Source organism: Eurosta solidaginis, chromosome 4 (assembly GCF_040869045.1).
Source record: "Eurosta solidaginis isolate ZX-2024a chromosome 4, ASM4086904v1, whole genome shotgun sequence".
NCBI classification, from domain to species: domain Eukaryota; kingdom Metazoa; phylum Arthropoda; class Insecta; order Diptera; family Tephritidae; genus Eurosta; species Eurosta solidaginis.
In genome coordinates this window covers 217,462,035-217,476,839 of record NC_090322.1, presented here as the reverse complement: position 1 = coordinate 217,476,839, position 14,805 = coordinate 217,462,035, and the positions used below count along the sequence as shown (strand labels likewise).

The 14,805-nt window shown below is 41.2% G+C and overlaps 1 protein-coding gene across 1 annotated transcript in view; it reads left to right on the top strand.

Moving 5' to 3' along the window:
- The first annotated feature begins 359 nt into the window (after positions 1-359).
- The window catches only part of LOC137248775 (uncharacterized), a 48,358-nt gene continuing 33,912 nt past the window's right edge, over positions 360-14,805 (top strand). The window contains exons 1-10 of the mRNA XM_067779677.1: positions 360-760; positions 818-910; positions 973-1,065; positions 1,127-1,364; positions 1,421-2,122; positions 2,193-2,724; positions 2,810-2,960; positions 6,507-7,031; positions 11,154-12,199; positions 12,686-13,200. Coding sequence (XP_067635778.1) covers positions 458-760; positions 818-910; positions 973-1,065; positions 1,127-1,364; positions 1,421-2,122; positions 2,193-2,724; positions 2,810-2,960; positions 6,507-7,031; positions 11,154-12,199; positions 12,686-13,200 — 4,198 coding nt within the window. The 5' untranslated portion in view covers positions 360-457. The remainder of the gene's footprint in view (positions 761-817; positions 911-972; positions 1,066-1,126; positions 1,365-1,420; positions 2,123-2,192; positions 2,725-2,809; positions 2,961-6,506; positions 7,032-11,153; positions 12,200-12,685; positions 13,201-14,805) is intronic.

Genomic DNA, 14,805 nt, shown 5'->3' with positions numbered 1-14,805 from the left:
TGGAAAATATGTTATTGCTTGATGTTAGTTATTAATAACTTTTTAATGTTTGTTTTTTCGTTTTATGTTTTATTAGAATAAACCAGACTCCCTGATGAAGATGTTATAAAAAACATCGAAACGCGTAGGAGAATAAGAAAAAACAAAAGTTTTTGTCTTTTTATTTATCGGCCGAAAAGCTCCTTTTGGAAAAATTAATAAAAACTATACTCTGGCCCAAAATCACTAATAATTAAGAAAGTTTAATTGGCCCTTAAAATTTAAAGTCGATTAGTGTCGATAGTTTGAAGGAAAAGGCCAATTTTCGCTGAAAGTCGATTACAGCTCTGCCATCCTTAGTTTAAGTTTGCATTTTAGGACTTTATGACAGGTGATAGTTAATTTCATTCTCTTAAGTAATTGAGTTTTAAACTTTTCCTGACATTATTGTTGATAAAGTTATAAGTCCTGCGACACAATGCAGTGCCGTGCCTGTAGGAGGTCCGGTTGCGAAACGTCAATGGACATGGGATATGTTATTCCGACTGATGGGAAAACCTTGTACGACTACTTTAATGATTGTACGCAATTGAAAGCCACCACTTTTGATAATCTTCCTAAAATTTTGTGTATGAATTGCGCTAAACTTTTGCAACAGGCATACGATTTCAGGCAAGAAGCGCGTAAGTCTGACGAAGAACTAAAAAAGTCTTTGGTATTAGCACAAAATAAAGCAGCAGCGCTTTGTGATCCTCCTTTTGGTCAGTCTGCAGGCGTACAGGTTTAAACAGTCTATTCTATTTTTATTAAAAACAAATTAAATACGTCTCATTATTAGAATACAGAAACCGCTTCTCCGTTCCACCTACTATATGTGTCGCCGAAAATAGAAACTGCATTTGTTGATCCTGAGCATGCTAATGTGTCACAGGTCAAATATACACATCTATGCATGTATTCAAAACGAAAACTCAATACATCTCTTTTTATTAGGACACTGAAGTCGATAAATATTATGATTCTGAGCCAACGAAAAATGAATCTCTATTGCTTTATGAAACTACGGATCAGGGTGAAGGATCGAAGGTACAAACTAATATTGCATATAAATTAAGACATTACTATCTTTTATTCTTTTCTTTATAAGGATAATGATAGTGCACCTACAATCGATCCATTAAATATGCTTAAAGACGAAATAAAGCTTGAACTTTCTGACGATATGTTAGAGGAGTCCAACGAAGAGCATTCTGATGACAACATAAACGATACTAATGATAATAATAATAAAGTGAGACGCAAGAAATCTTTTAAATGTGACATCTGTGTTTATAAGGGGCGGAGAAAAGCTGAATTGAAAAATCATATTTTTGCCGAACATAAAGGTAATATCGACGAATTCAAATACTAAACTGATATAAATATAACAGTTTATGAACAGATGCAATCCTATGTGAAGAATGCTGTAAAGTATTTGAATTCCCGGGAGAAACGCAAATGCATAAAAAACTAGTTCATGAAACTGATATTGATATGTGCTGCCCATGGTGTAAGAACTCAAATCTTATGCGAAAAGATATACTCGCAAAACATCTAGAAAAAAATCATAAATGTAATTATTCAAAATATTTTCCCCGCTTGAGAGTGCTCTGCCGTAAAGAAGATGATCCCTTTCAATGTGAACGTTGTCCAAAGTTCTTCCCATCAATTAATGAGTTAGCTGATCATATACAGGAACATACATATGATTGTCCAATGTGTTCAATGAGCTTTAAAAAATTCTTTGGTTACAAAGCTCATATGAAACGTATACATCATCAAATAGTATCTAGCATTGGAACACATTATACTGGAAATCGCCAAATTAATATGCAATTTGATTGTCCTATTTGTAAAATACAATATAAACTAAAAGAAAATCTGCGAAAACATATGCAAACTAAACATAAAGAAGGCGTTTCCCATTCTAAAAATGGTATACCTCAAGGCTCATTGAATGAAACCGGTGGGCAGAAGGCGAGCTTCGAGGATGTAGAAGAATCAACGAAGTTAGTTGAAGGAGAAGAGTGTAGATTAGGAGAACAAGAAAAACAAAATTCCAAAGGATCAAATAAGGAGAAGAATTATATATGTTCTTACTGTCGTGAGTGAACAATACATTCTCACCTGGTTTTTTATATATAGCTAATTATTATTTTTCATGTTTTTATTAGCGCGTGAATTTACAAAACGAAGATATGCCAGCATACATGAACAGACAATTCACCTAGGAGAAAAGTCCCTGCGCAAGACATGCCCAATATGTCAAAAAGAAGTTGTTGCAAGATATTTGAATACACACATAACAAGTATGCATACGTCAGAACCTACATTCGATTGTGAACTATGCGGTGATTTATTTAAAACATACGCTCTTCTTTCAAATCATAAAAGTCGCAAACATTTGAACCGCAAATATCCATGTACTGTGTGTAATAAGCGTTTTATATGTGCGTCTGAGCTTAAAGTACACATGCGAATGCACACCGGAGAAGAGCCATATGCGTGTCATCTATGTGAACGACGTTTTAAAATCAAAGGTTTGTTAACTTATCATCTACAAAAACATGCTGGAATAAAGCGGGACTGTAATGTATGTGGAAAAGAGTTTAACAGTATTGCAAAATTGAAAACTCATTCGTATACACATACTGGAATGCCATATAGATGTCGTTGGTGCGACTATGGATGTGTGAAGCGATTAAAGTAAGATAATAAATGAAAATATTTCTTAATAATGTTCATATGTGTGTATATGCTAAATCACTCTTAAATGTGTTACGTTTTACAGGTTTAAAGAACATCTATTACGTATTCATAGCAAAACTTTAACGGAGACTGAATTATCAGATATTTTCAAAGCGAACACTGGCCGAGAATCTCGGGCAAGATTAGGTTTAGAAAATGCGGATGATGTAATGCAAGACACCGATTATTCCAACTAAAATAATTAAGCGCAAAACAATTTCTTTTAAAATCTAATTGGAATTTTTAATATTACTTAAGCAAATAAGAATACTCGCCTAGGGACTTAGGCCCGGTTTTTCAGTACAAGTTCAACTCAATTTGTCAGTTAAACCACGCTTAAACTTATTCTGCAGTTTTTCAGTCTACCTTAAGTGAATTTTAAGCTGAGCTTAAGCGGCCGATCTGGCAGGGTTAAACTCTAGTTAACCTATCAGTTATTTGCGTTCGTTCGAATTGGCGTCGAATATACCCATTAAGCATTTGGGCTTGAGTACCATTAGAGCGCATGTTGATAACTAGCATACTTCTCAAATCTTAAGAGTTGTTTCGAAACAGTGGCTGAATTCGGGAATCATAGCATACTCAGCAAAAGAGGGAATTTTTTATAAAGCAAAAAATGCTATAAAATTGAAAAGTGGCTTGTGGTTCTCTAACTGTACTCAAATGTAAGATTCCATACTATAGTATTTTCACGAAAATAAATAAAATATATATACTTTATTTTTGATGAATTAGAGTTCATTACTGGTATCTACCAGGTGTTTATTTCTCACAATAAACCGCTGCTGGTTTTGGTGGTACCACCTTGGCGATTTTTTTCAACTCCATCTCAACTCGATATCCAATGTAGGATATCAACTGGAGAAATGTGTTGGATATTCATTTGAGAACTATAGGTTAGGTTGCAAGGGCTGAGCTGGACACTATGGTAACAGCTCACTACTTAGGCCACCAGTGGGCCCATTGTAATACCCTATACGGTCTCAAAGAGGACCCCTACCCTGCCTAAAGCGGGTCAAATCACCTCGTGGAAATTATAAATTTTGCTAGAGCCTTTACTTCATAGCAAGAGACCTCAGCGAGGTCATTTAGAAAAGGTTTACCAAGGATAGCCATCCTACGCCTACTAAGCGCTGGACAGTGACAGAGAAGGTGCTGGACGCTATCTTCTTCTTCTGTACATCTGCAGCTGCGACAATAGTCGAAGGTCGTTACCGCCATTCTAGCACCATGCGTGCCTATTAAGCAATGCCCTGTTAGAACCCTTATCAGGGACGATAGAACTGATTTTTTTAAAAATCAGAAGCGCTTCTGTGCGCCTCTTGTCATATGAGGGCCAGGTTTGCCTGGATGTCTCACACGATGATATGGCTGACCATAGTCCATTTGCTATTCTTATAGTACTTGTGTTCACACGAAGCCTGAAAGTGGCCATGGGTATACCTACCAAATCATTTCCCGGAAGGATATGGTCGGTGGTGCCTCTTCTGGCCAGCTCGTCTGCTCTGCAATTGCCTTCAATATCCCTGTGCCCAGGTACCCATATAAGGCTGATACTGAAGTGCTGAGCCATCTCGTTAAGAGATCTGCGGCATTCAGTGACCGACTTTGCGTTGTCGACGAATGAGTCCGCGGCCTTTCATGCGGCCTGGCTGTCTGAGAAAATAAACACCCGTTTACCATCCTTAGGCATAGACCCGAGATGGTTCACAGCCCTGTGTATTGTCAGCATTTCCGCTTGGTAAACACTACAGTAATCTGGTAGGCGAAAAAAGACCTCTAGACCCAGATCCGGCGAAAAGAGGCCTGCTCCCACCTTCCCGTCAAGCTTAGAATCATCCGTGAATATGTTGATGGCACCCGGTACCGTATGTTGTCTGGTATTCCAGTCCTGTCGCGATGGTATATATATACTATAGTTTTTAACGAAGACGTTTTTTGGCGTGCAGTAGTCAGTGCGCACCGGTATTTGGACTGGGGCGTTCGTGCCCAGGATTGTTGCGTGTCCACTAGATCCATTTGACCAGAGACCTGTTTCCTTTATGCGTAGAGCGGCGATGACCGCTATTTCCTTCGCCACCAGGCCAAGAGGTGGAAGGTATAGCATTGTGTTGAGTGCTTCAGATGGAGTGGAGCCGAGAGCCCCGGTGATGCAGAGCTCCGAACTCCGTTGCACCTTTTGTAGCGTTTTAAGATAGGTAGTTTTAGCTAGTGCGGCCACCAGACCAAGGCACCATAAAGAAGAATCGGGCACACAATGGCTGTATAAATCCAGTATGTCACCTTGGGGGAGAATCCCCAGGAGCTGCCAATTGCCCTCTTGCAGGTGAACAGCGCTGCTGCTGCCTTCTTGCATCGCTCCACTATATGGTCACTCCATAATAGCTTCCTATCCAGAATTACTCCCAAATACTTGACTCGATCGCTAAACGCTAAAAACGTACCCCCAATTCTTGGCGGTGTTAGATTTGGTACTTTGTACCTCCTCGTGAAGGACAAGCTCGGTTTTATCCGGGTTGACTTCCAAGCCTGTGGCTGTGGCCCAGTGCGAAATTTTGGATAGTGCCCCTTCCATTAGGTTGCAAAGAGTTTGCGGAAATTTCCCCCGCATGGTGACGCAGATATCATCTGCATACGCGATCACTTGGTGACCTTCTGATTCCATGAGGTTGCGAAAGAAGCGACGGCTCAATCCTCCTCCTGATGTGGTCCACTAGAAGTCTTTCGAGCGCTTTAAGCAGAAAAGAATAAAGACCACGTTGACTTCCCTCCATGATACTGGTACGTAATTGAGCCTAAGACAACCTATAAACATTGTGATCGGTCGCGGCTGTTAGGTGGGGCGAAGCATTGCTACAACAACAACAACAACAGTAGGATGAAATCGCTTCGTGGATTTGCCGCTCTCACGAAATGCCTGATATTATCCGGTGGTAATGAGCCTTGGTGATCGTGCGCTAGGTAGAAGGAGGTGTTGGGTCACCCTAATATACATACGTAGTATGCATACATTATTCTATACTTATCATGACTATTTTTTATGTACAAAAACTAATTACTCTAAACCATACATTTTTGCTCTCCTTATAAACACATATCCTATTCTGCACTTCATGAATTCAATAAAAGTTAGTACTTGTATAGCAATCGAGCGGTCGCGTTCTTATTTATGTTCGGTGAAAAAGGTGCTAAGTGAGAGCAAGTGAACTGTTAAAAGGCATTAGAATACAAGCTCCAATACATATCATTGCAGCAACAAAAAATTAAGCTGCAAAGTCAAAAAAAGGCTTTTGACTATTCATTTTGGCGCCCAACGTGGGGCCTAGTGTTCTTTAAAATAAAAATAAACAATAAATAATTTGTGTAACATTGATTTAATCATACATACTCGCATAAAGTGCACGCACATACATATATGCGTTTTTTATCACAGTCGCTCGGTTAAATACAGTCGCGACCCTTTTCACCTTCACGTGAACTTAGTTCGATTCTCGAACCGTTACCGGTAAATTCTATTTGCTCATTTGCTCTTTGCAAATAACTAAAGTCATACATCTGTCGCAAGTGACGTCATCGCACCTTACGCCAACTCTTCTGATGCGCCTTTGCTAGCATTTCAATAGGAGTATATTGTAGTTTTTGCTGCATCACAATATTTTTTTCTCCGTACGATTCTCAGCCTACGTTTCTTTTGTTGAAGGTATCGCACCACCATTCTAGTTGTTGTATTTTTCGCAAAGTCTCGCTCAAACATCATTGGAATGACGGACACACTCAAGCAGCAACGAGCCAACACAAAAAAAAATATTTCGCGTATTAAAACAATTATCGAGACTAATGGTAAAGGAGAAGGGAAAGGCTTAGAAACTATTGAGTTGAAGTGTCGCTTAGGAATACTGGAGTCTTATTTCACTCAACTCATGAGTTACCAAATACAAATAGAAAAGCTAGAGCCCGATGATAACATGAGAGGTGAGTTGGAAGATTTGTATGTAGGCGTTAAAATTGCTATTCAAGAACAATTGGGTGAGGATTTGAATAGCAGCATATTGGGAGAAAAGCAGGTTGTGATTCCTACTTATAACTCCAAGTTGCGGGTGTTAAAATTGCCTACATTTACTGGAAAGTACTCAGAGTATAAAAATGTCATCACTTCGTTTAATCAAATAATTGATCGTGAGCTTGGCCTTTCCAACATCGAAAAATTCAACCACCTTCGGAATTGCTTGCAAGGGCAAGCATTGGAAACGGTGAAGGTATTCCAGGTAAGCAACGAAAATTACAAAAAGGCACTCGATAGGTTGAAATCGCGCTATGACAATAAAACGCTCATTTTCATGGAAAATATAGAAACTCTTCGAACTCCCGCACACAAAGAAACAAAATTGCATTCAACTTCGTAGTCTTATTGACAACATCTCTGCACTCCGTGATTCCTTGCAATCTCTAGGCACGGACACAGATATTTTTAATGCCATGGTGATATATATTGTTATGCAAAAGGTGGATGATGGCACTGAAAAAAAGTCGCTAGATTTTATAAAGTTGCCAACCTGGAACGACTGCGCTAAGGTGCTTGAAAGACGCTGTCAGTTTCTTGAGAGCATCGAGTCTTCGAATTCTACTGTATAAACAGCAGGTAAGCTTGACAATAAGCCTGTTAATTAAGTTTCCCTCCGCTAATAATTTTGGGTCACTTACTCTCACTGAGGCAGACATAGTTGAGGGGATTAAAAAACTTAAAAATTCCTCCAGAACTGATGGTGACAATCTTTCAGTTATTCTATTGAAAAATTGTCCTTCGCTAGTACGACCGTTAATGATTATATTCAATAAATCATTGGCATCGAGTATTTTTATTGATGACTGGAAACAAGCATCCGTCACTCCCATTTTTAAGTCTGGCAACAAAAGTAACTGTTCTAATTACAGGCCTATTTCCAAATTGTCTACAAATTTGAAGCTTTTCGAATGTGTTGTCAATGACAAGCTTTATTTTAGTATTAAACACCTGATTTGCGCCAATCAACATGGTTTTGTCCCGGCCAGATCCACATTAACGAACCTCGCTGTGTTTTCTGAGGATTGCTACGCGGCATTTAGGCGGGGTTTTCAGGTTGATACAATATACCTAGACTACTCCAAGGCATTCGATAAAATTTCTCATAAAATTTTAATTGCGAAATTAGCTTGTTATAGGTTCCACTCTACGTTCCTACAGTGGATTATATCTTACCTGCACAACAGAAGTAATGTTGTAAATATTGACGGTGTTTATTCGAAACCATTTTGGGCCACCTCTGGAGTGCCACAGGGCAGTATTCTGGGCCCTTTACTATTTATCTTGTTCATTAATGACATTAGCTCTTGCTTCTCATCTACCAAATTTCTGCTTTATGCTGATGATCTCAAGATCTATTCTGAGATCAGTTGTTATAATGATGTCGTTGTTCTTCAATCTGAGATTAATAAGCTTTATATCTGGTGTGTTAAGAACCGTCTTTTCCTTTATATAAGTAAGTGCCACACTGTGACGTATGGTAAACTGCTGAGGCCGCTTCATACCTCCTATCATATTGCAGAAACCTTTCTTCGTACGACTCCTGAAGTTAAAGACTTGGGGGTATACTTCGACTCAAAGTTTAATTTTAACACTCACGTCAGCTTCACAATTTCTAAGGCGCTTTCAATGCTTGCTTTTGTCAGACGCCACTCCGCAAACTTCTCTGACCCCTACACACTCAAAGTTTTATATACGTCCTTTGTGCGGTCCAAACCTGAGTATGCGGCTTTCATTTGGCGGCCCTACCACGCAGTTCACATCAACCGCCTGGAGCGGGTTCCAAAAATCTTTATGCGCTTCGCGCTTATTTCATTACGTTTCTCTGAACCGATCCCGTCTTATGAGTCCCGATGCCAACTAATATCCTTACTATCCCTAAACAGTCGCAGAATTCTTTTGGCCTCGTTGTTCATTTTCGATCTTTTCACGGGCAAAATTGACTGCGCGCTGCTTCTTGAAATACTATGCTTAAATACTCCCTGTAGAAACCTCCGCCACTTTAAAATCGTTTTCATAGGGCTGAGTAGAACTGTTTATAACTCAAAAGCGCCTATTAACAGAGCCCTATCAGAAATTAATTGCTTCTCAAGTGTTTTGGATATTGATTTCTCCGACTCAAAATACGCTCTTCAACTTAAACTAAAAAATTACTTAATATGTAATAACATAAATTCTTTTTGCTAGTGTTCTCCATAGCTTAATATAAGCTGGTCTATGTAATTTAGTCATAAGTGTCTGTAATAAACATTTGTTACTAGACTAAATAAATAAATAAAAGGGGTAGTAAGCAGCAGTCGACAAAACAAAACTATTCCTTTACCTGTACCAATCGCGCATGTATTCTCTGTGCAAGCACTGAACATATTCTCGGAGGTGGCTGTCAACGATTCAACGATATGAGTATTGCTGATCGTTTCAGCAATGCGAAAAGACTTTCCCTTTGTATAAACTGCCTCTCGAAAAACCAAAAGGTTACCCACTGCTCATCGGCATTCAAATGCAAGGTTTGTGGCCGGGCTCACCACACGATGCTTCATCGCTCAAAGGTATCGCCTACTCCAATTTCATCATCATCTTTGGCTTCGCCCGTATCATCAACTCAACCACTCTCGGCATCAACTCAGAATTCTACATCGGCTGCGGTTCACACCCACCTTGAAACACCATCGCAAGACTCCGTGATTCTCGCTACGGCTGTTGTTCTCGTTCGGGACGCAAGTGGGTAGAGCACTACTCGATTCTTGTTCGCAAGTCAATCTTATCACCGATGGTTTCGCACAAAAACTTCACTTGCCACGTAAGAAGCACAATGTTCATATTTTAAGCATTGGGGAATCAAGCACAAAAATTAAGCACAAAACTTCAACTATCATTAAATCTAGCTTCACTAACTACCAGCTGCCCTTAACATTTTGTGTGACTTCACACATACCGTACCAGCCAGAGACTGAGATAGACATTTCACCTTGGAATTTGCCAGAAAATACCACGCTAGCTGATGAAAATTTCTTTAAATCTAATCGCATAGATTTGTTGCCTGGTACGGAGACATTTTTTGATATGTTATCTGTAGGTCAAATAAAACTAGGCGTTAATTTACCAAAAAACGTTGCTGGGTTGGGTAGTGTCGGGGAAGTACAATGGCTCGCAAATATCCTCATCCTCGCGGACATGTTTGCTTTCCTGCGAAGAGTCAATAAATCAACATCTTGAGAAGCTTTGGAAATTGGATGCAATACCGTCACCTTCTACGCTATCTGATGAGCAGGCTAGTTGTGAATCATTTTACATACAAACCGTTTCACGCAGCACCACAGGCCGAGTAATTTTTCGTTTACCCTTTAAAGAAAGTCCACAGTCTCTTGGAAATTCAAGATAAATAGCTGTGCGTAGGTTCATCGCGCTAGAACGTCAATTGGCACGTTCACCAGAAACAAAGGCGCAGTACGTTAGTTTTATGCGTGAGTACGAGGAGCTCGGCCATATGACCGCTGTAAAAAACCATAATATCACTGTCCTGTAGAACATCTACACAGAAGTCACTCAACGAAATTTTAATGGTAGGCCCAACTATACAACAGGATCTGTTCACGCTGTTACTAAAATTTTCGCATACATCGCTACGTTATTACTGCCGACATCGTTAAGATGGACAGGCAGATCAGCGTCGATGAACAAGACCGGTGCTTTCAATATATTTTATGGCGTTACTCAGAGCACGAAAATGTGGCCACATATCAACTTAATACTGTGACATATGGCACAGCAGCTGCTCCATATCTTGCGGTAAGAAGTTTGAACTACTTAACAGACATCTACACTAGTCAATTTCCCTTGGGTGCAGAAAGAATCAAATCGTCTTTCTACGTCGACGACTTCTTGTGTGGAGCCAATACTTTAGAAGAACTATCACAAATAAAATTTGAAGTTACTACTATTTTAGAAGAGGGCGGCATGAAGCTCGCTAAAGGGCACTCGAATGTTGAGTCATTCGTAGATGACCAAACAATGAATGAGCTCAACATCAACGGCTCAAATAACCAACGCACTCGGCATTACTTGGGACCAACATAATGATATTTTTTTATTTTCGTTTTTGCCCAGGGTTCTAAAGTCGGACAAGTAGACAAAACGCAATATATTGTAACTAGCATCGTCGCTTTTCGATCCTCTCGGTCTCCTTGCTCCGCTGCTTGTTACAGCGAAAATCATCTTACAAGAGTTATGGTTACTCAAGCTAAATTGGGACGAATCGGTGCCCCAAAATCTCCATTGTGCCTGGCAAAACTTGCTCAAAGAATTCTCTTCGTTGTCATTATTGCAGGTCCCGCGCTATTGTTTACAAACTACTGTTTTGTCAACTCAGCTTCACGGTTTTTGCGATTCTTCCATTCGCGCCTATGGATGTTGTGTCTATGTTCGTGCCGAGGATAAAAATGGTAATGCCACAACAAGATTGATAACAGCCAAATCTCGTATGGCTCCAACAAAGAAAAAATCGCTACCAAAGCTTGAACTCTGTGGAGCGCAATTGCTCGCACAACTAGTTTCAAAGGTCAGACATATATTCGTTGATCAAGATTTGGTAGTTTACTTATGGACAGATTCGCAAATTGTCTTACATTGGCTACGTATGCATTCCTCCACTTTATCAGCCTTCGTTGGCAACCGTGTATCTGAGATACAAGAGTTAACTAGTAATTGCCATTGGAGACACGTACCGACGCAACATAATCCTGCAGACATTGTGTCCAGGGGCTGCACAGTATCAGAGCTCCAAAAATCTATATGGTACTCGGGACCACCATTTTTAAAACGTTGCTCAGAATTTTTGCCTGAAAACTCGCAATCCTGCCCTGACATGGATGAAATCATCAAAGAAAAACGCAAAGCTATATTTTTCGCCGCTGAGAAGTCGAACTACATCATTGAAGGTATCGCAAAATATAGCATGCATATGACTGGTGTACGTGTCATTGCATGGATGTTCCGGTTTTATAGAAAAACCAATAAAGCAAGCAAAAATATCATCGACACTCCAAATTTATCACCGCAAGAAATTGAAACCGCGCTTTGTTGCATAATTTGGAATATTCAACAACAATATTTTTCAGAAGATATATGTTGCGCTAAGAAAGGCAAACCAGCTGAAAATTCGCTCAAATTTCTAAACCCGTTCATGAGCGACACTTGTGGCTTTAACTTTCTTAAAGTGGGCGGCCGACTCGAATTGACATCTCTGCCACACACACAGCGACATCCTGTACTTTTACCAAGCAAATGTCACTTTGTTGAATGCTTAGTGCGCCATTTACACATTACAAATTTTCATGCCGGACCCAAAGCTCTAGTTGCTCTCATTCGCCTCAGGTTTTGGGTCATCAATGCTAGAGATGCTGCTCGTCGGGTTGTTCGGTCGTGTATACACTGTGTGAGATATCGTCCAAAGCTGCTGCAACAAATGATGGGAAACCTCCCCGACGAAAGGCTCACGCCCTGCCGACCCTTCTCTCGATGTGCTGTTGACTTTTGCGGCCCTGTTAGCACGTATCTACGAATTAGAGGGAAAACTCCATACAAAACGTACATATCTATATTTGTCTGTCTTTGGTCAAAGGCAGTACATATCGAAGTCGTCTCAGACTTGTCAACAGACGCATTCATTGCAGCGCTTAAACGAATGATAGGCAGAAGAGGTTTGCCAACAGACATATTTTGTGACAATGCCACAAACTTCGTTGGCGCTGATCGTAAACTGAGTGAGCTGAAGCAATTTTTATTCGATCCTAACACAAAAAACAAAATTACACATTTTTGCTCAAACGAATTTTTAAACTTCAAATTCATTCCTCCCAGAGCACCACACTTCCGTGGCCTATGGGAAGCCGCAGTAAAATCAGCGAAAGGGCACCTAAACCGAACGCTGGGTAATGCGCGTCTCACATATGAGGAACTGACAACGGCAGTTATAGAGATAGAAGCCATTCTCAATTCTAGGCCACTCACGCCACTTTCCAGCGACCCAAATGATTACGAGGCTCTAACGCCTGCTCACTTCATAATTGGCAGCTCATTAAAAGCAATCCCGGAGCGAAATGAGGAAACAAATAAAGAGCTACACAACATAGACCGATGGAAGCGCATTAGCGCAGTTAAGCATCACTTTTGGCGACAGTGGTCGCGCGAATATTTAAGCGAACTGCATTCACGCAATAAATGGGTTCGAGATCAACCAAACGTTCACGTCGATTCCCTAGTGATCATTCACGAAGATAATGTGCCTCCGCAGCGTTGGATAACAGGCAGAATCGTAGCTGCCATTCCCGGCAAGGACAAGCGCGTTCGAGTAGTTGATGTGCAGACATCTATGGGCATAATAAGGCGTCCCATCCACAAAATTGCATTGGTCCTGCTTGAAACTTCTTTCAACGGGGGCAGATGTTGGGTCACCCTAATATACATACGTAGTATCATACATTATTCTATACTTATCATGACTATTTTTTATGTACAAAAACTAATTACTGTAAACCATACATTTTTGCTCTCCTTATAAACACATATCCTATTCTGCATTTCATGAATTCAATAAAAGTTAGTACTTGTATAGCAATCGAGCGGTCGCGTTCTTATTTATGTTCGGTGAAAAGGGTGCTAAGTGAGAGCAAGTGAACTGTTAAAAGGCATTAGAACACAAGCTCCAATACATATCATTGCAGCAACAACAAATTAAGCTGCAAAGTCAAAAAAAGGCTTTTGACTATTCAGGAGGCAAGTTTAAAGCTCCTCCCTAGCACCTCGACGCTGACCGCTGTCAGATCCCCATCTCTATAATTGGGTAGAAGAAAAACATTAAGAGTAGATTTAGCCAATATACATGTGCGAGGCTTACCCTTTTCCTGAGCGTTATAAAGCTTATACGTTGTTGTCCGTAGGCACAGATCCTATTGCCAGCGATCCACGGCTCCTGGACTAGTACGATGTCTACCGCACCTGAAGACAGGTGCAGTAGGAGTGCAGCTGATGCTGCTTTGCAGTGATGCAGGTTTATTTGGAGGACCCGGATCACTGTTTGTTTGTGCTCTCCTCCGTGAGCGTCACGTCCGAATCGCCATCCTCCAGAAGCTGACCCTCAGAGTACAACCCTCTGAGAGCCAAGCTTCCGCTCGAGCCTGACGAAGCGTAGCCACCAGCTTCTTCGCCCTTGTCTACCTCCATCTCGTCTTCACTGGGAGGAGTTCAGCCACCTCCGTACGAGACGAAAGGTTTACCAAGGCTTCAACGTCAGCCTTATAAACCTTAAGGCTTATATTTTTGAAGCCGTAGCTTACCCTGAAATCCTGCCTTTTCAACGCTTCGACGATTGTGCTGTCGAGCAGCAGGACTATCTGCATCGTTGCCCGTTCAGTCTTCTCCACGTTAACCACCTTCCAGTTTTGGGTCGGTAGACCCGGGTTGTACTCCTGGAGCAGCTCCAGGATATCAGCGGGGTCCGTTGGCGTCACTGGAACCCAGGCTCTCGCCCTTGGTCGTGAGGGGATATCACACGCTTCCACTACCTTGAGGCGCGCGCCCGTATACACCTCCCCTATCAGCGAGACGGCGGCTTTGTAAAGCTTCGCCGACCTGACGTCGTCACACGCAATTAGTTTGATATTGCCCTGGAACCACCCCGCATCGGTATAAGAAGGCGGCGGACCAGGGTTATCTTTTTTGACCTTAACGGCCACAGTAGCGAGCGCTGCCTCAATCCACTTCCACTGCTGTTTCGGGATCCTGCCATCTTCACTGCTCTCGTCAATAACACCAATGATCCGCCGATCCTTGGCTATTTCGGCAAAAGACCGAGTCCAGCCTCCCTGCGTCTTGGCTCTTTTCGGCGCCGTAGGGTTAGATTCATCCATAGACCGCTGGCGCTTCGAGGCTTCATCGCTCTCGACCCAGTGCAGCCTGGGCTCCGGCAACATCTTCTTCGC